This window comes from Brachionichthys hirsutus, chromosome 15, assembly GCF_040956055.1.
Source record: "Brachionichthys hirsutus isolate HB-005 chromosome 15, CSIRO-AGI_Bhir_v1, whole genome shotgun sequence".
Lineage (NCBI taxonomy): Eukaryota > Metazoa > Chordata > Actinopteri > Lophiiformes > Brachionichthyidae > Brachionichthys > Brachionichthys hirsutus.
Window position 1 is genome coordinate 9,071,442 of NC_090911.1, and position 26,695 is coordinate 9,098,136.

The window sequence follows — 26,695 nt, forward strand, 5'->3', positions numbered from 1 at the left end:
TACACCAGAAGAAAAGTACACTGAATATTCAAAATTAAGTTTGAAAGTTTTGAAATGTAACCAAATCAACCTGAAGACCATGACCCCCCCTCATGTATGTATTATCCTTCTGGGTTTTTTCCAGCTTCCTCCCACCACTAAAAACATGCAATACCGGTGACTGGTATTCGATGTGCCTGGTAACACCGCCTGCTGCCCAAAGTCAATATTGAAAGTCAGTCCTACGCAGATTAAGCAGTTACAGAAAATAAATGTAGCCAGTTAATTTTGTCAAGTAGTAGCATTTATTAGTTTAGCATTTATTCAAGAGTTTAGCTGTAATTCAAATTAGCCAACTATAAAGTAAGAATGCATCTGGCACAAAATTCTGTCTGCATTGATTAAATAGAAATAAAACAATAATGTGGTATAAAAACCATAGAGCCTTTCTGTTCCGTACTTCAAATCCAACTTGCGGCTTTTCTGTGTGGAGTTTGCATGTTCTCCCCGTGTCTGCAAAAACATTCTGCGTGGGTTCTCTCCGAGTTCTCCGGCTTCCTCCCACCACCAAAAACATGCAACTTAAGTCCAGATTGTTATTGAAAAAGAGAATTAATTCTCAAATACCTGGTTAAATAAAGTTTAAATAAAATACATGTGATTGAGCATTTTTTCTCCCATATTGCTGTCGATCCAAATCTGTCTTGTGCAACTGGTTAATACTGCAAAGTGCAGCATATTTTTTGGGATTTCCATTCTTCTTTGTATCCGTTCAGTATTTTTCCATTGGGGGTTTCAGCATTTCCTACTATGTAATGTAAACTCTTATTTAACACAGTGGAAATATGCCTGATTTGGTTGATCACAAAAATGTATAATAATGTATAAAGCCCCATGAATACTTCAGTCCAATTATTCATTAACTATTTGTCTTCAGAGGGAAACTGGAGAGGTGCTTAATAACAGTAACAGAAAGGAACTGTACATGAAAAATATCACATAAATACGATTTTAAAATAAATGAATCAAACATGGAATAAAATGTAATTAAAATAGAAATAAAACAAATGTCCACCTTGATGAATGTAGGTCTTTTTGTCACGTTGAACTTTCAGATCAGTGCAAATAATGTCAAAGTTTCGTATGAGTATATTTGAATATCCACAGTGTGGACATGTCGGAGAGTACCAGCACACACACACACCCACTCCCACACGCACGCGCACACGCTCACGCACACGCACACGCACACGCACGCAGACATTGGGAAACCTGAGCAAACTTTCTTTTTCTTTTTGTCCCTCCCAGCTCAGAGAGGTTTGCTATAAAAACAGCTCTCACAACGTGCACATCCTGCTCTCCTTGCTCGGACACTCCGAAGTCCAGGATGACGACCCCCCTCCTCCTCGCTGCGCTGCTCACATGCCTCGGTAATTCAGGAGTTGTTTTCGAACCTTATAAATCTCTGTGTATTTGCATTTATTTTGGGCTAACGATTTCTTTTTTTCTTTATCCATCTACATGTGAAGCCACCGTGATTGCAGTTCCCGCTGCTCGGGTGAAATGGTGCGTAAAGTCACAGCAAGAAAATCTAAAATGTATGAACCTCGCAGCCACACATCCCGTGTTCGCCTGCGTGGTAAGACAGAATACCCTCGAGTGTATCATTGCAATTGAGGTAAGGAGGAGACATCCACGACACTTTTGTGGTCAGAAATTAAATGATGATAAATTGTTTAAATTGTCCTTTAAGGCTGTAGGATTCAGATAATTTACTCAAAAGCAAATCTGAAATACTCCAAATGTAACTCCTTAACAACAAGAAACTAATGTACCGCAATTGTAACCTAGTTTATATTTATGTTACAAGTACTAGTTTGATTTCCTGTTGCTCAGCAATTTGTATAAAATGCTTTTATTTTGAAGGTTATAGCCGAAATTAAGTGATTTGCAATTAAAAAATTACATTTTAATTTGTGACTTGGCAAGTCTCTATAACGGAAGTGAAAGTGTATTTATATGGTTTTGCTTTAAATATGGCAAGTATTCATATTTTAAGAATTATACATGTTTTTTAGCTGATTTGGTTTAGTAGTTTTAGCAGTGCGTCGTGATATTAAAACATGATTGTGTTTTACGTACTAGGTTACAGGATCACAAATCTGTCGCAGGTAGATGCTGTCAGTAGAATAGAATGAATTCAATATGATCTTGATGACGATGATATAAATGTGAAATAAATATTGTAAAGTACTTAAGTGCTTCTTTCCACTGGTTTGATGTGAAAATTTCCAAACAAGTATGTCTTGCAGGTATGCAATATATAGTATATGCACAGTCATGTTCGATGCATGTATGTTGTTGGTGCGATCGCATCATGCTGCTGGTTGCCGTTTCTTTAGGCTGGTGAAGCAGATGCCATCACTTTGGATGGCGGGGACATCTACCTTGCTGGACTGAAAAACTACGACCTGCAACCCATTATCGCCGAGGACTACGGCCCCTGTAAGTATTACCAGTCAGTTGTGTGAGTGAAGACCCTTGAACTTTACACTCACGATTGTTCTGCATGCATCCAGCCTCCGAGACCTGTTACTATGCTGTTGCTGTGGTGAAGAAGAACAGCAACTTCAACATCAGAGATCTCAAGGGCAAGAAATCCTGTCACACCGGTTTGGGGAAATCTGCAGGCTGGAACATACCCGTTGGAACCCTGCTAAGCTTGGGTTTGTTGGAATGGTCAGGCACTGAGGACAGCCCTGTGAGCGAAGGTGAGTTGTGCAACATGAATATAACATTCATGCCAGTGTGAAACGGGTGCTTATAATGTTGTTAAATGTTAGATGCCAGAACTGCAGCTACTATAGCCCTGGAATTAAACATTAAAATATGTAATAAAATGCTTTGTTTTACAGCGGTGCAAAACTACTTCTTGGCCAGCTGTGCCCCTGGGGCAGAAAGGGGCAGCAAACTCTGTCAGCTATGCAAAGATGATTGCTCCAGATCCCAAGCGGAGACTTACTATGACTACAGTGGAGCCTTCCAGTCAGTGCTGGTCCTTATTTGACCCTTAATAGTTCTACCACGACTTTGACTGCTCTGTGATGTGATGATATGTCATCGTGTGATTTCATTTGATGTTTTCTTAAACCTGCTTTTGCACTCTGCTCCTGATAAAGTAATTGTAGTGATGCAAATGTGGTTTTGTGTAACAAACAGGTGTCTAAAAGACGGCGTTGGACAAGTTGCTTTTGTGAAGCATCTCACTGTACCTGGTCAGTATCTCACTGTCACTTTATCTACCGGTAATACCCGTTTGAATTATGGACTCACAGTCAAGTCAGCCAAATAAACTAGTCAAGTTTTCCCAAATGTAAAAATGAAACCCTAAAATGCAATCATCTTCATTTTTTTAATCAGTCTCAGGGAAAATTCTTTTATCTTTGCTCTTTTCCATTTAGCTTTTTTTATTCTTACAATGTACACAAGAGTTTTCTTTTTAAATTATTATTAACAATAAAACAACATTAATGTTGTCAGGCATTGTCACGATTTGAAAAAATTCTGCATTGTCTCCTCCTCATCATTTACATGCAGTTACACATCAGAAAAAGAAACAGAACGCTGGAGAGGCTTGTAATCTTGTTTGTCCCTTTCAAAATCAAGTTGTTTGTTGCAGACTGATCAAATTGTAACTGTTGAGGAGTCCTTTGCTCAAAAGTGCCTTTTTCATTATTTTTTCTTTCGTGTGATTTTGCCATGTGAATGTGGAGTGCACTGTTATTGATTACAAAAGATAACTTCACTCTGGGTTGTCCAGCTAATCCATTTTCTCGTAGACTCATGGTTATCGTTGTCATAAATAGCATCGTCGGCTGTGATAGAAATAGAATACTCCTTTGCTGCACTAAAAGCCAAACGCGATGGTCGAATCAATTGATAGAGAAAATATTTAAAACACTTTATGACACTTTCAGAGAATGAGAAATCCGACTATGAGCTGCTGTGCAAGGATAACACAAGGGCCGCTATCGACGACTATGAAAGGTGCCACCTGGCCAAAGTGCCCGCACATGCTGTTGTCACACGCAAGGACCAAGCGCTGGCTGATTTAATCTGGACAAGCCTCACCTCAGTGCAGGTATATAGAAGCTAATACACAAACCTGTGGCAGTATGTGTAACAAGTACTTACTTAAGAACATCTGCTTCCTTCTTGCCTTTTTTTTTTAGGAATCTCAACTCTTCTCCTCTGTTGGCTATGAACCTGCCAAAAATCTAATATTCAAGGACTCAACAACGAAGCTGGTGCGGCTGCCTTCAAGCATGAATACCTTCCTGTATCTGGGTGCTGAGTACGTCAGCATTATCCATTCCCTCAAGAGAGGTACTGTCAAAAATAATTTAAAACATATTTAGCATTCAAACCACTGCATAAACAGTTATGTTGAGATGGAAGGCTCTGGCTTGTGGCTTATGTTTTCCTGCACTTTCCAGAGCGAAACCCAGCCTCTGCTTCTCCTGCCATTAAATGGTGCGCTGTTGGTAGCGATGAGAAAACAAAATGTGATGAGTGGAGCATTTTCAGCGCTATCAATGGAGCCCCTGCCGTTGAATGCCAGACTGCCTCCACGTTTGAGGGATGTCTGGGAAAAATTATGGTGAAACACTCGTATGAAAACATGGAATTTTTCTTTGCTCCATTTCGGGGTATTTAAGTCTGATTTTCTGCTGTTTATGTCATCCTGTAGCGAAAAGACGCCGACGCAGTTGCAGTTGATGGAGGACAGGTGTACACAGCCGGCAAGTGTGGTCTTGTTCCTGCTTTGGTGGAGCAGTATGATAAAGGTATGGCAGTCAGTGCAGAGATCGTACAATCCTGTTCATCCTTTCTCCTTTCCTATATGAGTAATATTTATCCATTTCTGTGTCTCTTCTCAGGGAAATGCGGCAATTCTGGAGGTAATAAATATGGCTGCATTTTTTTTGTTATAAATTAAATTAAATATTAAATGAATTTGTTGATATTAATACTTTGTAATAAGTTGATTGTTTAATTATTTGTAGACTGTGGAGCTGGAGCTCTGAATTTAGATATTATAAGAAGCATCAGACCCATGTAAACATAATTATTGACTATTAATCTATTATAATATGTAGAGATGTATGCTTTCTGAGGGGGGGAAAAATACCATCGTGTAAAGTACTAAACTACATTGTTCTTCTGATTCATCTGCCTCTGCTTTCTGCACTACGACCCTCGCAGAGTCAGCATCCTCTTATTATGCCGTCGCTGTGGTGAAGAAGAGCTCAAAGTTGACTTGGGAGAAGCTGAGAGGAAAGAAGTCTTGTCACACAGGAATCGGCAGAACGGCTGGCTGGAACGTGCCCATGGGCATAATCCATGAAGAGCTTCAACACTGCAATTTCAGTAAGAGACTGTCTGCATCGCTTATAAATACAGTTCGTGTTCACATATTAATTGATTTATATAGCGCTGATTACAACTGCAAAATAGATGATTTAAAGTTGAGGAGCTGTCAATGCTGAGGGAGAAAGGGTGAAGGAAATGTTTGGAAGAAATGTTATGAGACTCTTCCTTTCAGATGAAATAATATAATGCTGATATAAAAACCACAATCTTGAAACAACTGGGTCAAAGTGCTTTTCTAGAGCTTTGTATTTCTAGCATTCACAACTTCTGTGCTTTTGAACACCTTGACATTTCCTGGCCTTGAAGACATGCCCGTCTCCAGGAGATGCGACTGCCCTCTCTACACCTGAATGTGATTCCAGCACGTCATGCTGACCGTTTCTCTTCCTGCTCCACAGGCAGCTTCTTCAGCAGCGGTTGTGCCCCTGGAGCAAGCCCCGACTCCACGTTCTGTAAACAGTGTGTGGGCAGTGACAAATCTGTGGGAGATGAGGCCAAGTGCAAAGCCAGCGCTGAAGAGCGGTACTACGGCTATGCCGGCGCCTTTAGGTAAGGAGCAACGTACACTGCAAAGTATTCTATCCATAAAATCAGAACTTGTTTGAGGGGTTGGGAAGCAGATACATTTGCTTGTTTTCTGAGAAATTAAAAAAGTAGGCCGAAGCCGATCTCTTGACTGTTTGACGCTTGAAAAATAGTTGTTATCCTTGATTAGCTCAGAATTAGAAAATGTAGATACATTTTGACACCGCCAACTTGTCCCATTGTTTTCATAGCCAAGCTAAGATAACCATCCTCCGAACCGCAACTCTATAAATATACTGACATGATGGTAGCATCAGTATAATTCCCCCCCAATTTTCTTTTTAAACAATTCAGGAAAAATCAGATAATAAAACCCAATTTATGTGTTGTTACAGATGTCTGCTTGAAGATGCCGGTGATGTTGCCTTCATCAAACACACAACCGTTCAAGAAAACAGTGGTGGTGAGAGACCAAAACCGACCTGCTTTCATTTCAGCCATGTGTCCTGCAAAACTAACCTTCTTCCACACCACATCTTGTCGTAAAAGGTAATGGTCCACCATGGGCTAGTGGTGCGAATACTGCCGACTACGAGCTCATCTGCCCTAATAAGGCACCAGTGGAAGTCAGCGAATACGCCTCTTGCCACCTGGCTGTGGTTCCGGCACATGCTGTGGTGACTCGTCCAGATATCCGTGACAAGGTTGTCAACGTTCTCCTGGACCAACAGGTTAGTGACGGCAAAATAATCCATAACATTGACCAAGAAGATCAATGCAGGAGGACAGAAGGATGCTATTATCTCACATTAGAATAGAATAGAAAGCCTTTATTGTCATTGCATAGTAGTAGCATTGTCAACCAGACATCTGTAACATTCCAGATAGCAAATTTGTTGAATTATTAAAGTATTGCATTTGGACTGCATATTATCTGATCAATTTGTTGTGCTTGAAATTTGTTTAAAGTTCTCTCCTATACTTATCAACAGTAAATGGCCTTGGATGTGGATTTACTGAATTTCTTTCCAATTCAATACCTTATGATTTCCCATTTATATTAAATAAAATGATCATTTAAAGTTTTACTTTATTTACTTGCAATATTTCCAAATAAACACCTGTTAATTTCTTCACAAAGATGATTAAAAAACATACATCTTATCTTTATTTTCAATCTTTAGATCAAGTTTGGTAGTGACACGAGTGACTGGAAGATGTTCCAGTCAGAAACGAGCAAGAATCTTCTCTTCAAGGACTCCACTAAGTGTCTCCAGGAGGTTCCTCTTGGAACGTCCTTTGACAAATTTTTGGGACCAGAGTACATGAATGCCATCAAATCACTCAGAGAGTGCAGTGAAACCACCCCAGGTTTGTACCCCCGTGTGCTAATAATGAGGCAGTAAGTTGAAAGATTAATTTCATTTTGTCTGTTTTCCTTACAGAGTTGGAAAAAGCTTGCAGTTTCCATTCCTGCCAGCGGAAAAACTAGAGGATTACCCGGCGCCTCGTGTGGCTCTCAGTGATTTTGAACGCCAAATTGATTGCCTTGTGGTTTCACCTGAAATTTGTTGAAAAGCTGTTTTCATAAAGCGGATGCATATCACAACTGCGACTGATCAACCATTCCGTGTCCAATCATGTCCTGATGTAGCATTTATCATGCTGTCGACACCTTTGTGACACCTACTTTGTTAAAAAGTGAATGTTATACGACGTATGCCTACTGTTCAAATAAAGCCACTTAATACACTTTTGTGGGAATGATATGCCTTTATTTTGTAGTAGTGTTATGTTTAGGGTTTAATTTTAATATCCCAGAAAAGTATATAGTAGTGCTTTTTGTTGTTGTCACAGTTTGTAAAGATCCAATGTTCTCAACTGGCTTCCAGAGTCAAACACAGGTTGAAAAAGTGCCTATTGCTTCTGAGTTTCAGAAAAGGACAACATCAACAAAAATGGAATTGATGAATGTGTCTTTTGACATATATTGCAGCGGTTTTGCAATTTACAGACTGTCATGTTTTTTTCTGCAGTTTGAAAGACAGCTACTTTTGATAGAACTGAGCTTGGAGCACATTGTCTACTTTTGACAACGTATCTATCACCAATGAGCTATTAATGCCGGAAGTCCGATTCTGTGAATATCTTTCCAACTTTACCGAACTAAAGATTCACAAAATGCTCAACATTACTCATTTTGACGAAAGCGGCGCAGCGGCTGCAGGCTCTCTTTCTTACAACGTTATTATCGTAATATTACGACTTTATTCTCGTAATGTAAAAAAAAAAAAAAAGAAATATTAGTGTGGCCCCAATACTCCGTCATAATTTCAACCTAGCAAAGTAAGTTCATTTATTCTTAGGTTATTAATTTAAAAAAAAAAGAAATATGTCGTTTTCACAGAAAACTCGTTGGGGGGGGTCAGAAACGCACGTCAGCAGGTCAATATCGCGAGAGGCTGGTACACAACCCGGAAGTTCGAACAGTCGATGCGGTTCCTCATGCTACCTCGATTAGCGGTTGTGGTTTCGATCATAGTCCCCTTGAGGATGGGCACTAAAACAGAAGCCGTCCACTCTAGCAATTCTGGCAGAGTGGTTTGAAGAAAACATTTTTGCCATATTCGATCAACCAGTTTTCCCGGTAGTGACGAAAGAGCGAACAGAAGTAATTTCACAGCATTCTATAGTAAGTTCTAACTGAAATTCATTATGTGTTTGTGTGTTTCTTTATTTATTTTTTTAAACATCAAATTCTACGTTTTTATTCCTGAGATGACATGAGTCGATGAATTGATTGGAGCTTTCGTATCATGTGACACGAGGAAATGGAATCAAATAATAATTTTGCCGGAAGTTACCCATGCGACTCGCAGGCGCGCCGGCTCCGCAGAACACGGTAACATTAGGGTTATGGCCTCATCCTGAGAGCCTGCTGATGCGGAGCTTGTGTATATACTTACGCAGCAATCCATCACCATCGACGCCTTGATCATGGACCTACGGTCCCGAGGCTCTTTTGTGGTGCATCGGAGTTTCCAGTAGTTAGTTCCGAAGTATTATATTATTTAATTTTGAACACTGTCACGTTTATATGACCGGGGATTGAAACCGTAGTGACAGCTGTAGCAGTTAGCCCATCTGCCGGTAAGCTAACTAGCAACAAAAGTCAATACAAAAAAGAAGGGCAACACTTTTTTTTTTATTATTTGGAACTGCAACACCAACACCGTCTTTAGCAGAAGACTTGGACGGGAGTCTGTTCGCCTTGTTCCCGTCTGACATTTTCATTATTGCTTCTTGCTAAACCGAGCTTAGCTTCAAATTTGTCAAAGGCACACAGGCTAACTAATGCTAGCTGGTTGTGCAGGCCCCGTGGTCTGTCAGTCAACAGAAGGAGAGCGAGCCAGGTAATCTCCCCATCAATCCATGAACTGATAAAACAAACTGGATTTTAGATAACGTAATTTGAACTGTGTTTGAACGGACTTTGCTTGGTTAATTTTGAGACTTCTTGAGTTCTGATTGATGTAATATTAAAGTTATTAGTTGAAGCTAGCTAGCTCCAAATCTTGTGTTATGGTTTAAAATTATTTCCACTGCTTCTTAAATGCAAAATTCCCTTGTATAAATGTCACTATTTGACTGAAAAGCTGATTATTATTTGCTTTGTTTCCTCCAAATGTTATGTTTGCGGTGTTATTTGCTCTTAGAGTGTGCTCGGCCTATAATCAAATAAGCTTTCACAACGTAGCACGGGGTTGGGCTAAAGGCTAAAGGCTAACAATATAGCATGGACGTCTTGACTGTAACATCATCAGTGTGTTCCAATCGACCTGTTTTCGCTCTTGACTTTTAATCAAGAATATTGCGTCAATGAAACTTTCCGAGTGAACATTGTGAATGTTAAGTGAGTAATCCCACGTTCGGCCACGTAGCGTAACTTAACCCGTCCGGTGGGGGGGGACACGTAACGTTAGCCGGCGTTTGGCTAGCTGTTTAACACGGTTCGACCGGGACTGCTGCTCGCTAACGTTCTACTAACAAGTCTGATCTTAAACCGTAAAGGGTCAAAGTAAACTTTCCCAATATTACTCGCCGTACCTGGAGTAGTATCATAAGATTACTGACCATCTTTGGCGTACTAACCATATGGTAGCTTTGTAAATGCGTTGACGTTCCGTGTAAAGGATGCATAGCAACATTTAGGACGGTGGCTTCTTGTGAGTTTTTATTTTATACAGTACAATTTAAATATAATGCAGACATGATTAGGGGAAACCAGGTTTTATTTGAATGGATTATTGACACGTATTTAGCATTGCTAGTGTGAAGCCACTGTTAACACAGTAAATGAACTTTGACCCGAGGTATCCATTTTCCTAAATCTACTCAAATCCAGTGAGTGAATTCATTGGTGGTCGGCGGATACGAGTTTGGCCAAGTCCCCCGCTTAAAAACACACAATCGGAATGTTTTTCCATAGTTCAAGTCTGCTTTTGTAGTAAAATGATTACAATTTTACCCAACTTGGAAACATTCGAACCATTTTGTTCTCAGCTCCACTGCCGCTTCATTTGAACAAGTAATCTATAAAGGTTATTAACATTGATTGCTCGGAAAACTGCATGTTTGGGAGGTGGTGGTGTTATCTTAGGCGAAACCACAGGACACACCCTCGCTGTTGGTTGAGATGTTGCCTCAGGAAGGGTTCGTGTCTTCATTGAGTGTTGCCTGATATCTAACCTGTATGGCTGCACTTTTTCATCTTCCCTGAGTATTTTTATGGCTCATGCTTGTTCTTTTTTTGTATTTCTTCTCATCATCAGAAGGGCTGGCGACACAAAGCCACCGCATGAGCAACCATTGCAGTACGTGAAATGAACAAACCACCTCAGCCTATAGTGGGGCCCACTTCTGTCCCGAACCCGTCACAATCCCCGGGATTGACACAGGTTATAGCTGCAAACCTTGTACAATCCAAGTCGTTTTTGACGGATTTGGTTTGGTAACGTGTATTTTTCCTCCATTGTCACCTGAAGGCGGCCTACGGCCCCGGACAGCTCCCTTCTCTTGTTTTTGCCACCCCCCCACCTCCGCAAATGAACTCTGCACCACAACCGAGACAGGTATTGTTCACAGCATGATTTCTGTCCCCGCCCCTCCGTGTATGTATCAGTCGGTACGTTGTCTTTCGTGGAAAAACCCCTCCAATGTTTTTGCACCGCTTTTCTGCTTTGAAGGCATTTGCTGAGTCTTCGTATGTTAAAGCCTGTTGCTGACTTTCTCCTTAAAAGCCATTCTTGACCTTTCCTCTCTTCTGCTGTCCTCTCAGTTTGGTGCAGGCCCCCGTACTTTACACCAACAGGTACTAACTTTCCTGTTGCTCACATTTCCTCTGTTTACTTTGTGTCATGCATTGCCTTGATTTGCAAATGTTGGAGAATGAGAATGGTGTCGTGTTTATCAGATGAATTAACTTTCGGCCATGAGGCCAAGTTGTTCCTCATTTTTGGTTTGGTCGTTTGTACAGTTTTGATATTGAACCGTGTCTGGCTGGGAGCCTACTTCGGTCTGCATCCTTGTAGAGTTGTTTATTCCTTAGATGTTTTAGTGCTACCTCTCATTCTTCCTCATTACACCTTGTAATCGCTTGTCCTCGTTTTCACCCTAATCTCACACCCTCTCTTGCTTTCTGCTTGTGTTGCGCGGCTGAAGGGGGGATACAGAGCGCTGCAGGTAACGGCTTCCTTCTTTGTTCATGCCTCCCACCTCTCCTGAATTGGACTAACCATCAGTGTACCAGGGACAAATGATATTCAGTACTGTCTTGAACTCCGTATAACAAAAGAACTTAGGTTGCTCTGCACATTTGATGTGAATGCATTTCTCCCAGGTGAGGCCAGATGTGTTTTTGTGACTGGACCAACACACAACCAAAAATACTGCGATACAACACATGGGCTAGCCCCTAGTTGAGTGTCCGAATTGCTCATGCTGTGATGCTCTGAATAATAATTTAGTCATTCTCTCGTGTGTTTTCCAGAGTTTCTATCAGAGCCGAACAGCCATGCCCACCAGTGCTCCAAGAGTACAGACGAATAGTGGCCCACGACCTGTCGGACCCACTCACGTCTATCAGGCCAACTCCCAGATGATGGTGATTTCCCAGCAACAACTGTCTTTCGCTAGCACTCCTCAGGGCTACTTCATCCCACCTGCACAGGTTAGTTCAAATAAAAAAAATCCTCATTATGTAACAAATCATTTGCATATTACCTGAAAACCTCTCCATGTAGATGCGTAGTGCAACTCTTGCCTGAATATAAGACGGTATTTTTTGAAACAACTCGGCCGCATCTGTGTTGCCACCAACAGGTAGAAGTAGTACCTGCTCCTGTACACTTAGTTAGTTCGTAGTTTGCAGCCTTGATGTTGCGAGGCCAGCGGGGTTTTTATTAACGCCTAATATTCTGTATTTTAGACGTAACAACTAAAATAAGGAAGCCCAGTTAAACAGGAATTAAACAAATCATGAAACCTGTGATAAAATGTGTTGAGCATCTTTTTTTTCCTGTGTTTTGGTGTAAAATGGTTAAAGTAATGCTTAAACATGTTAAATCCAATGTCACAACTACAAGCGTTGTTGTTGTTGTTGTTCCTGACGCTTTCTTCTCTTCCTACAGTACCGGGCCCCATATATAACCCCCACCCAACAGTATCCTGTGAACAATGGCACAGCGGGCTTCTATCCAGGAACTACCCCCGCTGAATACCCTGCTTATGGTAAGTGTTATTTCCCACCCCAATAACAACCATGCGCAACCATAAACATTTAGGATTATCATATGAAGAAAAACAAGGAGTCCTCTCGCTGATGACATGGATAAAGAAGCAAAAATGAGCTGTCAATCACTGACGGAGAGCGGCAACAAACCCAGAGCCCCCACGTTGTCCTGTTGCATGTTCCTAGTTGTCAAATATCTTTGTGTGACTTTCACTCCTGAAGTTATCGCATTATTGCCTGGTGTGTGTGTGTGTGTGTGTGTGTGTGCGTGTGTGTGTGGGGGGGGGGGGGTTTGACTGCCACAAACATTCTGACTGCACAAATTAATTTGTTTTCTTTTACCGTAATTGCTGAACTATTATGCGCACCTGTGAAAAAGCCGCACCCACTGAATTAAAAATAAATAATATTTTGTACTAAAATAAGCCGCACATATTCGTAAGCCGCAAGTGCATTAAGACAAATGATATTTAACGGAACACGGCTCGTAACGATATCCGCAGCAGGTCTTCAAGGTGAACAGCGTCTGGCATGTTAGATCAAGGGAAGTCGGCAAATCAGATCCGTAACTTCGGGATAAGGATTGGCTCTAAGGGCTGGGGCGGTCGGGCTGGGGTGCGAAGCGGGGCTGGGCTCGAGCCGCGGCTGGGGGAGCAGTCCCCTCTCCGCCCGTCGGAGGCTGCGCGGCGCGCGAGCCCGCCTGGCGGGGTGTCCCCGTCCCCCTTGCCCCCGTGCCCCTCATCCTCCGTCCGCGGGAGCGTGGTGCGGCAGGGGTGGGGACGCCCGGGAGGTCGAGGGGGTGGGTTCCTTCCCCGCTACGCGGCGCGTCCGACGCCGCGTAGCGGATGGCGGACAGGCGGCGGGGACCGGGTACGGCGGTCCGGCGGCGGCGACTCTGGACGAGCGCCGGGCCCTTCTCGCGGATCTCCCCAGCTACGCGCAAGCGGGGCTTTCCCTCCGGGCGGGCGGGCGTTAATTTTGTAACGAAAATAAATAGGCTTTAACGAAACACGGCTCGTAACGAAAGTGGGAAAATATACGTAAATTTGCCGCATCGTTGCATAAACCGCAAGGTTCAAAATATTGGAAAAAGGTAGCGGCTTGTACACCGGGAATTACGGTAGTTTTTAACTCGCACAATGCCAATCATTTCCAGTGCAGCCATCTCCTCAGGGCCAGCATTTTGACTGACATTTCAAGTCTGATAGAATATTGTGTACTTTGACTATGTAAACAGCAAAAGTACCAAATAAAAGACTAAAATCTCTTCTTTCATCAGGAAAAGAACGTGTGTTCATACCTTTTCCTGTTCTAGAGTTACTGGTTCGTTGAACAGAGGCTGGCGTCGCCAGAAACAGCAGTTTTGAACTACCATAAACAGTGAACTACTACAACTATAGGAATAAATTGGAGGGGGGGGGTTCAGTGTAATAAGATCTGGTATGATATCAGCCTCTCCATGAGCTCCAATGTCTTCTCTGGTGACAGCGAGACTTTCTCCCCGAAGTCCCATCAAACGTTCTCTGTACGATTGTGAGATTTCTGAATTTGTACGACATTCAAAGTTTCACTGTTGCTTCCGTCTCTTCCTGGTTTCTTCTCACATATAGGACACTGATCGCTCATCTATAAACAGCACTGCTGCCACGTACGGGGGGGGGGGGGGGTTTACGAATTTGCCCCCAGAATTCCAAGTTAAATTTAAAGTAGAAACGTCTATTCCTAGTCCAGACGCATAAATGGAGCTTTTTGGCCATCAGATATTGACGGGTCTGTTGTGCTTTTTGCTTGGCGGGTTGGTGCTTCATATCGTTCTGGAATAGAACCCCTGCTGTATCCGGCGAGCCGTCGGTTGCATGTCGTCGGGCCTGAATCCGCTTTGGTCTGTGTTCTCTCGATCTGCAGAAATCACCCGACGCTGCCTCACAGGTTCCATGAAATGGCTCTTTCGACAAACATTTTCTTCATTTGGACGCGTGTGGATTAAAAACACAAGACTTTGAGGGTCCTGCAGATTTGTCTGCGCATGTGAAGGGCTTGGATGAATGTAAACCGTTACCCTGGCATTGCCATCGGTGCGTTCAGTGAACAGAAGCTTACGCCTCCCAGTTTGTTAGGAAGATTCTGCGTGTAACTGAGGCGTTGAAGCAAGACGTTCATTTCATGGGACCTTGTTAACACCCTGCTTCCTCCGAGTCCTCTCATTAACTCGCACTACATCTGTGTCTATCTGCCTCTCTCTCTCCTTTCCTTCCCCTCTCCTGTCCCTAACTCCCTCTCGTTTGCTGCGTTGGTTCAGAGCCCTCTCTTACTACGAGGGAGAGGCGGGGTGGTGGGGGGAGAGGGGGTGGGCGAGAGAACGGCCGTCTCTCTCTCCATGGTGCTCCTCTCACCCCTCAGCGCTACCCTGGTGAGTAGTGCGTGCTTGCATGTTGGTCAGACAGATCCCCATCTCTGTTAAGCGTTTCTTTGCGTCACATGATGTGATTCTTTGCGTGACGATTAGAAACCGTATCGTTTCCTATTTGACTCCTTTTTTTTTTTTTTTATTTCACGGCGTTGCAAAGAGTGAAACGCAGCTTTGCTCTCACACAGCATGGATACTGTAAAACATTCGCATGACGTAAACACAGATGTGTGTCTATGTGACCCACAAATCGCACCTAAAACTTTGCAGTTTAAAAAAACCAACTCATTTTGGTCTGTGACTACGGGGAAACACGGCTGCATGGTTATTTCGGAGTGAAGCTACGTGTTGTTACTTGACTTCTGCTTGGCTTCCCACCTTATTTATTCTTTGGTTTTAATGTTGATCCTTGCAGCAGGAGCGTACTATCCAGCTCAACCGCAGTACACGCAGTCTGTCCAGCCCACGTCGGTCATGATTAACCCCGCCCAGCAACAGCAACCAGCCCCGCCGCCTCAGCAACCACCCGCACAGTCACAAGCCCCGCCGAAGAGGGAACGCAAACAGGTAGCGTGTCGCAACAAAAGTTTATTTAAGGTCTTGATTGACTCCCCCTCCTTTGTCAATGACTCCAAAGAGTCCAAGATAAAGTCATTGTTTTGTTTGTTTAACATAAGTGATTCTGGGACATTTCAGTGGTCGCGCTCACAATCTAGGAGCGGTGGATGAATGGAAATATGCCAAATGCTAACCGCTGCCTAAACTGGCTCGTTCCAGATAAGAATACGAGACCCCAACCAGGGAGGGCGTGACATCACAGAAGAGATTATGTCGAGTGGGAGGTCCTCCACCACACCGACCCCGCCACAGGTGAGAATGCCTTTGAGAGGTTTGGTTTCGGTCAATGGTTTTAGCATTGATCCATCACTAGCATGGTTTAGCTTGCAGCTAAAGACCAGGATTGTTTCCCTGTATTCCCGATGGTAACTCTCAAAGTGCAGGAACCAAATAACTGTGAACAAGACAAATCCAAGGAAACAGCTTTCGGAATTCCAGCGGTGAATCTATCGTTGATACCGTCTTGATTCAAATTGGAAATTGTCAAACATTTGGCAAAAAAAAAGAAACGTTCTTCAAAGTTCCAGTGCGTCTGTTAAAAGATGGTCTTTTGTGATTGCAGGTCTCCATAGCAGACGCAGGTCCTGTTCAGACCAATGGAGAAGTTATTCAGCCCGTCTCTACGGTGGCTGAAGGAGGCGAGTGGATTTCTTTATTTCACTCGACAGTTGATTCTGTATTGTCCCGTTTCTGAATTGTGATCTTTCGTGTTTTTCCAATGTCCAGATGAAAGTACGGAAGATGGTGAAACCCCACCACCTCCCGCCATCGCAGATATGGAGTCTGTGGTGGAGTCCCAACAAGAAATGGACGACCAGATTACACCGCCTGCCGAGTTCGACGCACAATTCGCCACCCCTGCATGTGCTTCTCCGACGCTCGCCCTGTTGAATGAGGACCAGCCGTCTCCCCTCCCTCAAGCAGCGACGGCAGCGCTGACTCCTCCTCCTGCTGAGGCGGAACAGGAAGATGCTAAAGTTAGCGACACGGTAGACGCTTCTGACAGCCCCTCGCCAGCATCGGCAGCACAAGAGGAGCCTGCCGAAACGGAGGAAACGCCGGCAGCTCCGCCTGAGGAGACGCAAGAAGGGGAACAAAAGAGCACGGATGAAGGGCCGAATGTGGAACTGGAGGAGCAGCAGGCCTGTGCTAAGTTGGAGCCTGCAGTTGAGGTTGAAGCCACACTTGATGATGTCTCGCAAGAAGAAGCGACGACGCAGGTCGAAGACGAAATATCTCCGCCGCCGGCCTCTGAACAGGAAACTGCTGCTCCTCAAATCAAGACTATTTCCCCAACCGCTACGCCGGAATCCGATCCCGCACCGGCTGAAACTACAGAGCCTCTTCTGTCCAACGGCCTTCCTCACGACGCCGAGGAGCTCTCTGAGGACATGACATTTCCAGACACTACGTCCCTGAAAAACGCTGACGCTTCTCAATCTCAGGAATCCACACCTGTGGTGAAAATGACAGCACCGGCACAGGAAAGGGTAGCAGAGGAGGAGGAAGAGGAGGAGGAAGAGGAGGAGGAAGAGGAGGAGGAAGAGCAAGAGGAAGAGCAAGAGGAAGAGCAAGAGGAAGAGGAAGAGGAAGAAGAAGAGGAAGAAGATGATGAGGTGGAGAACAGCGAGGAGGCCCCTCCCACTACTGCGCGCATCCCTACAGAGGAATCTACTACTATGCAAGGTTAGGGTGGAGTTGGATTCTTGCCTACCTTCACGATTCTTATCAAAGTCCGTACAAGTTCTTATCACCGCTTTTTATTCTTGAAGCTGCCACATTTGTGCCAAAAAAGAAGACGATGAAGGAGTTCAACAAGAAAGAGGCCATTGGAGACCTCCTGGATGCCTTTACGGAGGTGTGTGTCTGTAATTATGGAAGTTTATAGTTACTATGGGTTACGGTGGTGGAAGTATTTCACCTGTTGGAGTTTCATCCATATTGAGAATATTGAGCATTTCACTTAAGGATAAGCGTTGGAAGAAGGACGGATGCAACGGAGTTAAATGGTACTCGTTTGTTGCAGGAGCAGGATGGCGAGCCTGCCTCTGAACCCGCATCCACTCAGGCCGACCCTCCCCCCGTTGTTCCGGCTGAACCTGCTGCCGAGGCGGCAGATGAGACCCAGGAGGATAAAGAGGAGAAGCAGAATGCAGAACTCGACGAGCCAAAATCCACGTCCGAGTCAAGCGAGCAGAAATCCCAGTGCGAAGACGGTAAGTTGTGTCCGTCTGTCCAGATGTTCCCGTTTTAATGTGACCAGAAGGTTTAAATATAAATCCTGTTAAAAATTCTCCTGGGCTAACATCCTTTGCCATTTTCCTTCATCTTCACGCGTCATCATCCTCATTTATGCATCTCTTGTACCACTTATAGAAAAAGTAAAGGCAGGTAACCCCGGACAGAAGAAGCATTATGACAGGGAGTTCCTCCTGAGCCGCCGGTTTGTCAGCATCGGCTTGATCAAACCCGAAGGCCTGCCTTTAATTGGGGAAGTGATCCTTGAAAAGGTTGGTGGTGTTTGACATTATTCACGTGAGATGGTTCGATATATATGATAATTGGGGAACTTCAGACTTCTGCACTGTTTTTTGCGTGTTCTAAAATGAAACACGGAATTTGAGGAGCAAAGTGAAATTTGCTCACAGCCTCGCAAACGAAGCTCTGACATGCACTTGTGCGGATCCTTTCATTTTCACCGACATTGAGCTCATTATTTTTTTCTTTCCCATAAAGCACATGCCGGTACATTATTGTTGTGACCAACGCAAGTGAAATGTAAGATGATTTGTCTTTTGTTTACTTTCAGCCAAACACAACTCCACTCCGACCTCCTGACCCGTCTCGACTGATGAATGTCGGCCCCGATTTTACTCCTTCGTATTTGGGCAACCTTGGGAGCAGATCAATGGGGGGGCCACGAGGCCCGGTGAGTGAATCTGTCTTTTTTCCTGGCTTGTTTATGACAAAGACATGTTTTGCTTGCTATTCATTAAATACATTAATTTTTTTACTTGTACTAGCTGCCCGTGCCACGTCGTTCCCTGCAAGGTCCAAGGAAGGAGCCCAGGAGAATCATTAGCAGCTTGTCTCTCAACAATGAAGTGCAGCTTAACAAGGCTGAGAATGCGTGGAAGCCCTCGACGAAGGCGTCCGCTGTCACCCGCGGCTCGGAAATGGAAGACGATCCCGAGCAGGCCAAGACTCTCGCGCTGTTCAAGCGTCTCCGCAGTATCCTGAACAAGCTCACGCCTCAGAGGTTTCAGGAGCTAATGAAGCAGGTGACCGACCTGACGATAGACACGGAGGAGAGGCTTAAAGGAGCCATCGATTTGATCTTTGAGAAGGCCATCTTGGAGCCCAGCTTCTCTGTCGCCTACGCCAACATGTGCCGCTGCCTTTTGGGGGTAAGTGCTGCGATTGTGTCTGAATAGTTCTTTGTAATTTGCTCCAATGATGGTTTCTGTTTTGTGCCGTGTGTCTGTGCCACTGAATGTTTATGATGGATTGAGGAACTGACAGAGCATAATAATAAAATAAAAATCCCCGGTGTCATTTATCTTTCTGCCCCAGGCGTTGTTATTGTCATATTGAAAAATGCATATTTTAAAAGATAACTTTGTTTTTTCTGCCTCAGTTGAAAGTCACCATCCCAGACAAGCCCGGAGTTCAAGTCAACTTCCGCAAACTTCTGCTCAACCGATGCCAGAAAGAGTTTGAAAAGGACCAAGCTGATGACGAAATATTTGACAAGAAACAAAAAGAGTTGGAGACTGCGAAAGACGTAAGAGTCCTTTCATGTGTTTGTTTGATATAGAAAAAAAAAAGGGTTAGGTTGTTGTTTGTTTCAGTTGTTTTATCGCGCCCCCGCTTGCCCTCTGCCTTCAGGAAGAAGAGCGCGAGCGCCTTGCAGCAGAGCTGGAGGAGTCCAGAAATAGGGCTCGCAGCTGCTCACTGGGGAACATTAGGTTCATCGGGGAACTCTTCAAGCTGAAGATGTTGACGGAGGCCATCATGCACGACTGTATTTTGAAACTACTGAAGAATCATGACGAGGAGTCCTTGGAGTGTCTCTGCAGGCTGCTTTCCACGATTGGAAAAGACCTCGACTTTGAAAGGGCCAAGGTAAGAAAGCATGAACACTCCACGTAAAACATTCTCAATTATTAATGTGTGCTCAGTATTTAGAAGCCTTAACTCATAAAAACGGATTTTGTTTTTTTTGGTATCCCCGTTAGCCTCGAATGGATCAGTATTTCCACCAGATGGACAGAATCATCAAAGAGAAGAAGACTTCATCCAGGATCCGTTTCATGCTCCAAGACGTGTTGGATCTTAAAAAGGTGAAGTTGTTTTAAAATATGTTGTCCCTAGTGATTATGAGATTTAATGGTAGACTTAAGACTGCTTTAAAACCCACATCTCCCATCTGCGATCCACAGAACAACTGGGTGCCTCGTCGAGCTGACCAAGGTCCCAAAACCATCGAGCAGATCCACAAGGACGCGGAGATGGAAGAGCACAGGGAGCAAGTTAAAGTCCAGCAGCTCATATCCAAGAAAGACGGAGGCAGGATGGGCGGGAACATGGGGGGCCGAGGTCCTCACTCCGCAGCGGGTGGCAGGCCGAGCCAGCCGCAGGATGAAGGGTGGAACACCGTGCCCATTTCCAAGAACAGACCCATCGACACCACTCGCCTGAGCAAGATCACAAAGGTACACAAGAGTGTACTTCAGAATTGAGCAGTAATAAGTGTAGTCCCCAACGTCACGCTTAAAATGTTGATTTAATTTGTGTGCAAATGTACCTTCTGCGTTTCCCTTTAGCCTGGCGCTCTGGATTTCAGCAATCAACTGTTGGCTCCAGGTGGGAAGGGCATGTGGGGAAGCTGGGGCAAAGGAAGCAGTGGAGGAACGGGAGCGAAACCAGCAACCGGTGAGCCAGGTACGACGCCTCCTCAAAACGATGTTCGGGTTCAAATAACTTTAGACTTTAGTCTAAAGGGTATGTTAAAAAAGTCTGAGTTCTCCTTTAACAATGAAATGAGACGGGGATGATTTAAAAATATAAAATCATAGATTTTATAATGGTATACCTCCACAGAGGCTAAGTGGTTCCCTTTAATTCCAGCAAGCTTCTTAAAAAATCAAGCTCACAGTCCTGTAACCATAATTTAAGGTTACAGGACTTGTAACATCCAACCATATTTTGAGTTGCAATAAACTGCCGACCCTTAGGAGTGTCGATCACATACTATCGGTCGTGGATGGGAAGTGTGCTCTCAAAGCTGCCCTTCATTGGAGCGTTGATCTCTCCCATTTTCTAGATGCCGGACGCCCTACAACCAGCACACTCAACCGCTTCTCGGCCCTGCAGCAGTCCGGTTCTTCGTTGTCATCAACAGACTCCGATCGCAGGATTCCTCTGAGGTATTACGCCGCTGCAGACGTCGACTCGCCGAGGAAAATCTGGCGTCTAGACCCATCGAATAAACGCGTACTGTGACAATTCTGAATCTCTGTCTCGCTTCACGCCTTCCAGGTCGAGCTCCAGTCGCGAGCGTGGCGGCGACAGGGACCGGGCGAATCGCGACAGAGAGCGGCTCGATCGCAGCGAGGGACGGCAGGGCCGCGATGACGGGAGCGGCCGGAACTATCCAGCCAGCAAAAGAAGCTTCAGCAGAGAGTCGGTGGAGCGAGTGAGAGATGGCGAAGGCGGCCGGGCCTCGACCGAACCTGTGCGACGCGTTTCCAGCATGATTGACGACCGGGGAAGCAGAGACAGAGGAAGTCGGGACAGGGGTCCAAACGCAGATCTGTCAGGTGAACATCTCAGAACATCTGGATATGCTAATGTTACAGCTACAACACATGCATTCTGGGATATGATGCTCTTGAATAACCTGAATGAAGACATTCTACATGTCCTGAGAGAAACCGCCGAAAGGGGGCTTGGACTTAATTTTCTTATTTATTTTTTCTTTTCTTCAGTTAAGCGCGGGGACACTCCTCCTCTTCCTCCTCCTACTACCACTACTCCTCCTCTGCCGAAATCTGCATTGACCGAAGAGCAGGTAGAAAAGAAATCGAATGCCATCATTGAAGAGTATCTCCACATCAAAGACTTGAAGGTGTGAACCGGGAGACGCACACGTCAAAGCACGCTTCTTCTGAATCCGCTCTAACGGCTGCCGTCCTCCCCCCCTCTGACTGTTTTTAGGAGGCGACGGAATGCGTGGTAGAACTCGACAGTGCCTCGTTGCTCTACCTGTTTGTACGGAGCGCCGTAGAGTCGACGCTGGAGCGCAGCACTGTCGCCAGAGAGCAGATCGGTCTGCTGCTGCAACATCTTGTAAAGGAAACGATGCTGCCGCCACAGCAGTACTACAAAGGGTGAGCGTTTATGAGGGGGGGGGGGGGGGGGGGGGGGGTCAGCTTTCTTTACAGTTGACCGACTGATGTGAGGAAATCAAGAAGTGCACATTTTTCAATGAGACTAAAAGCTGTTTTTTTTGGGGGGGGGGGCGCAGGCTAGAAGAGATCCTGGAAGCCGCAGAAGACACATCCATAGATATACCTCACATCTGGCTGTACCTCGCCGAGATCATTACCCCCATGCTTCACGAGGGGGGGATCCCCATAGGGCAGCTCTTCAGGTGAGCTACGCATTGGTTGGTTGTTGGTTCCACGCTGCAAGGAGTAGGGCCCATAAGCACATTTAATACTTAATAACTTTACTGTAATCAAACGCCTCCGCGTTGATTACAGGAACTAGAAGACGCTTTAATGCCTCTGTAGAGGCTTGGAAATAGCAAGGCATGGGTTAAAATATTATTTGATAAGATTTATTAAAAACAGACAACCCTACAATTTTATTTTCTGTGAATAGCGTTATTTTCACGTATTAATTCATTTGGTTCCCATACAAGCTCTTTGGAGTTGCATGTAATTCCTACGCCGTCCAGTAGATGGCGCATAGCGCGCACTGGTAGAGAGTAGTGAAGGCACCTGTAGAAGAAGAACTATATCCTGTTCTGTGAAGTAAACGCAGCTAACTACAGTGTCTCTCTATTCTTTATCACAGGTTGGTAAACACTTAAAAGTCACCATTTTAAAGTATATAATCAGAGTTCGAAGGTGTTTAAGGTGATATTGTCGTGTGTGAGTAGAAGTAAAACGGAGTTTGTACGAGGTTTTTGAAGTAAAATGTGAATGGTGTTTCAAGCTAACCTGCTAAGCTAACGGTCGAGTGTATGGGATTTAGTGAATGTAAGGATATTAAATAATATGTCATGGGGTTATTGTTCAAAATATAAAAAAAAGTATTTTAATAATCTATTACTGTTGTTGTTGTTTGTAAAAGGAAGAACTATATCCTGTTCTGTGAAGTAAACGCAGCTAACTACAGTGTCTCTCTCTATTCTTTATCACAGTCTTTATCACCAGCAGGCTGATTACTTCACTCACGTATGCCCTCTGAACCTCAGAGGAGCAACACCAACAAATAACGTTGCGTAACTTTTTTTTTTTTTTTTACTTCAGGGAGATCTCGAAGCCTCTGGTGCCTCAGGGGCGGGCTGGCACGCTGCTGGTACACATCCTCCATCTGCTTTGCAAAGGAATGGTATGTGTCCGATTATTAATCCCTGGATTATACGTGTCCGTACTGAAAGCAGGATAATAAAGTCCTTTTGACATTCTAAACTCGTTTTTTCCTCAGACGTCTGAGAAGGTCGGAGCCATGTGGGCGGAGGCTGGCCTGAACTGGAGAGAATTCTTGGCCGAGGATCAAGATGTCAGCAAGTTTGTTGGTGACGAGGTGTGTGTGAAGTACGCGAATGTCAAGCAGGAGCAATCTAAGCAGGTTTGATCTCTTACGGTTTGTCTTTGTTCTGTGGTTGTAGAAAGTGGAGTACACCCTAGAAGAGGAGGCGGGGTCAAAGGTAGCTGACAAGAAGAAGGTCCTCACTGGAGAACAGATCAGCAAACACCTGGAGCGACTCCTGCAGGACAAAGCCGACAACCAGCGTCTCATCGACTGGATTGAGGTGTGTGTGTGTGTGTGAGACGGCGCTCGTCATTTTGTTTTTGTTGTGATTTCTTCAGACAGGAAGTATTCTGTTAATTATTACCGGCAATATTAAAAAAAACCTGCCGTTTAGTCCCCAACCTTTTTTTTTTTGTCGTTCTCAGGCTAACTTGGACGAGGAACAAACCGCTTCCAACCAGTTCGTTCGGGTGGCGATGACTTCCGTGTGCCAGTCGGCCATTATTTGTAAGTAGGGCTAAAAGTCAGGCCAAGTGGGAACGTCTCGTGTTGTTTGACCATCACCTCGCAGCAGGAGGATAGATTCTGTGCACATGGAGGAGGGGAACGTTTCATCACTAGTTGCTCCACACATTATATATATATATATGTGGCTTGATTTTTTTTGTGGACAAATCCGTGTCACGGCACGTAAAAAGGTTCTGCCTGCTTTCCCGTTCGTCCCGTTTCAGGTGATAATCTGTACTGCGTGGACGGACAGCAGATCAGTCTCCGGGCCAGTCTGCTGCAGAAATACTTGAGCGATGAGCACAAGGAGCTTCAGGCCCTTTACGCCGTCCAAGCTCTGATGGCTCACATGGAGCAGCCGGCCAGTGAGTAGTATCCTGTTCTTGATGTACCCGCGTTATTCGAGAAGTACTGCAGACATAACCAATGCTAGTTCTGAGCCTTTAGGTTTATCGATTCAATGGCAAATTATGGCCATGATTAAGACGTCCGTTTGTGGCAGCGTCATAACTGTACAAATTTAACGTGTTTGAAAATAAAAGAACTTCCCACTTAATAAAGGATACTTAATGGGATATTTTAGAACAGTCAGTCTTCACGAACAGTTCTCAGCAGTACCTGACCCCTCTCTCTCTCTCTCTCTCTCTCTCTCTCTCTCTCTCTCTCTCTCTCTCTCTCTCTCTGCAGACCTGCTCCGGATGTTTTTTGACTCATTGTACGACGAGGAAATCATCAAGGAGGGGGCCTTCTATAAATGGGAATCGAGCAAAGATCCTGCAGAGCAAACGGGCAAAGGTGTCGCTCTGAAATCGGTCACCGCTTTCTTCACCTGGCTCCGTGAGGCTGAGGAGGAATCTGATCGGGACTAAAGAAACGGAAAGCTGTCCACCCTTTGTTGAGAAGGGGGGGCGGGGCCGGGATGCCGATTGTCATGAACAATATGGCCGCCAGGATCGACTTACAATAATGCCTCAATGAGGATAAATCTTATATTTTCTTTTTTGTTGTTGTTGAGAGATGGACTCGGGAAAACAAACACTTCTCTCCACCCTTCCTCCCTAAGCGCGCCCCCCCCCCCCCAAATATTCACTCACCCACAGCAAGTGTTCTCATCACGCTAACTTGAAAACGGATTTATCAGGACTGCTTCTGAGACGATAATGCAAAACCAATGTGGTTGCTTTTAAAAAAAGAAATAAAAAATGGTCCCCAATCGTGATGATAACCAACATCCTCGGATACGTGGGGCATCATTCTGTGTTCAGTCCAATCGCGCATCCCTTTGTCTCATGCCGGAGCGTGTGGCGCGACTGACGTGTGTTTCCATAAATTGCACAGTGTGCAGGATGTTGGTTGACAAATGTACATGAGCTAATTGTGTTTTTAACACCGAGGTCATCTGTTCTCTCTTCCCATTTTCCATCCCAAGCGTACAAAAAAACAAGAGGACTGTTGGTGACCCATGACCTTGACTACTAGGTGGTCTTAATGCTTCCTTTGAGCCCATCCTCTTCCATCCCCAGTAGTGACCACCCTCTTCGCCCTTACCGCTCCTACACTTAAACCTGCCCTGTTGTGATGACTCTTATGACCCCCCCCCCCAATCACCATTAAAACTTGAAAGCTACAGAAAATTGACTTCATGACGTATATATAAAGTTAAGACAAAAAGATCCGAAAGCCTTTTCTACTTAAAAGTGGAACTTTATTTCAGCAGCATTCTGTAAATATATAATAACTTCTTTTTTTTCAGAAATGTTAAATTGCTGATGTAACGATGTAAACTGCAGTGTCTCCTTTTCCAACAGAAAAACATGGTTGTCCGGATGCAGAGAGGTGCGTTAGATGATTATTATTATTTGTATTGGAATTTTGTAAATATTTCCTCTTTTTTTTTCTTTTGCTTTATTTAAGAAATTCTTGCTTCTTTTGCATCGGAAACTGGAAATGTGAGGTAACAGAACATTGCGAATAAAGGACTTTAGTTGCTGAGCAGAGTTTTGAATAGGACTGTTTCTATCACATGATTAGCGGAATTGGGCTGAAGAAAATGCCGTCTCTACTGCAGTTAAATGGGTAGAATCCAGACACCATCTTTCAGCCTCACTTTAAACTCGCATTTTGTTGGAAACCACAATAAATAAAATATAAAGACGCCCAAACTTTGTCCTGGGATCACAGATGGCTGCTGTAATGATTGACGGGACCGTTTTTAATTGCTTTACGGTGACGGCACTATCTTTCATATGCTATATGCCGTCACATCCGTGAAGGGAGGTGTTCAGGAAAAGCAGATGCTGCTGTGCAGATAACATTTTCAGAGATGACGCTGCTGATTTCAGCCAGACTATTTGAATTCTGCCTTGCAGGGAGGAGTTGAGGTGCAATCTATGACAGATGATGACAAATTGGATCATGTGGTTTTGGGATTAAACTTTTTTTTGACTGACTTTTGAATCTTTAAGTGGGGTTTTCAAAGTTGCTTTTTTTTTCCTGACCTCATTCTCGATCGGATCCAGAAGACATTTTGCATGATTGTGCGTACCGGACTCCTTCATTACTGATTTTTGGTGAGTGAATTGAATGCATTTTTAAAAGCCTCCATTACAAGTAAATGGCGGGGAGATCCAGAGGTTTCACTCTCAAAATTTAATGATCTAAATTAGAAC

At 44.3% G+C, this 26,695-nt stretch overlaps 2 protein-coding genes and 1 non-coding gene across 3 annotated transcripts; all 3 read left to right on the forward strand.

Annotated features, from left to right (window-relative positions):
• The first annotated feature begins 1,366 nt into the window (after positions 1-1,366).
• Positions 1,367-7,680, forward strand: LOC137904386 (serotransferrin-like). The gene is made up of 17 exons (XM_068748564.1): positions 1,367-1,409; positions 1,509-1,657; positions 2,382-2,484; positions 2,559-2,750; positions 2,895-3,024; positions 3,199-3,254; positions 3,957-4,120; positions 4,212-4,365; positions 4,476-4,639; positions 4,730-4,826; positions 4,920-4,940; positions 5,245-5,409; positions 5,811-5,961; positions 6,333-6,400; positions 6,487-6,668; positions 7,122-7,308; positions 7,383-7,680. The coding sequence occupies exons 1-17, from the start codon at positions 1,367-1,369 to the stop codon at positions 7,427-7,429; spliced, it is 2,073 nt and encodes a 690-aa protein (XP_068604665.1). The 3' UTR covers positions 7,430-7,680.
• Positions 7,681-9,157: 1,477 nt separating this feature from the next.
• eif4g1a (eukaryotic translation initiation factor 4 gamma, 1a) lies at positions 9,158-26,023 on the forward strand. The gene is made up of 34 exons (XM_068749255.1): positions 9,158-9,350; positions 10,770-10,895; positions 10,983-11,069; positions 11,276-11,308; positions 11,659-11,679; positions 11,987-12,166; positions 12,627-12,726; positions 15,027-15,137; positions 15,550-15,701; positions 15,912-16,004; positions 16,315-16,390; positions 16,479-17,245; positions 17,354-17,438; positions 17,525-17,610; positions 17,779-17,968; positions 18,129-18,262; positions 18,562-18,681; positions 18,776-19,159; positions 19,390-19,536; positions 19,641-19,877; positions 19,991-20,095; positions 20,195-20,467; positions 20,579-20,696; positions 21,079-21,181; positions 21,294-21,574; positions 21,743-21,882; positions 21,972-22,144; positions 22,282-22,407; positions 23,294-23,375; positions 23,472-23,570; positions 23,656-23,799; positions 23,945-24,026; positions 24,251-24,391; positions 24,714-26,023. Exons 2-34 carry the CDS (start codon positions 10,821-10,823, stop codon positions 24,893-24,895), a joined length of 5,127 nt encoding a protein of 1,708 aa, XP_068605356.1. The 5' UTR covers positions 9,158-9,350; positions 10,770-10,820; the 3' UTR covers positions 24,896-26,023.
• On the forward strand, positions 19,201-19,276 carry LOC137905134 (small nucleolar RNA SNORD66). The gene has a single exon (XR_011105840.1). It is a non-coding gene; the product is annotated as a small nucleolar RNA SNORD66 (small nucleolar RNA).
• Positions 26,024-26,695: the final 672 nt, after the last annotated feature.

Bases quoted from the DNA above. Each gene is read 5' to 3' on its own strand.
- LOC137904386 (XM_068748564.1), top strand. From the start codon at position 1,367: ATGACGACCCCCCTCCTCCTCGCTGCGCTGCTCACATGCCTCG. The intron at 2,751-2,894 runs GTGAGTTGTGCA...TTTGTTTTACAG, and splicing joins GGACAGCCCTGTGAGCGAAG to CGGTGCAAAACTACTTCTTG. The intron at 5,962-6,332 runs GTAAGGAGCAAC...GTGTTGTTACAG, and splicing joins GGCTATGCCGGCGCCTTTAG to ATGTCTGCTTGAAGATGCCG.
- eif4g1a (XM_068749255.1), top strand. From the start codon at position 10,821: ATGAACAAACCACCTCAGCCTATAGTGGGGCCCACTTCTGTCCCGAAC. The intron at 15,138-15,549 runs GTGAGTAGTGCG...TGATCCTTGCAG, and splicing joins CACCCCTCAGCGCTACCCTG to CAGGAGCGTACTATCCAGCT. The intron at 17,969-18,128 runs GTAAGTTGTGTC...TACCACTTATAG, and splicing joins GAAATCCCAGTGCGAAGACG to AAAAAGTAAAGGCAGGTAAC.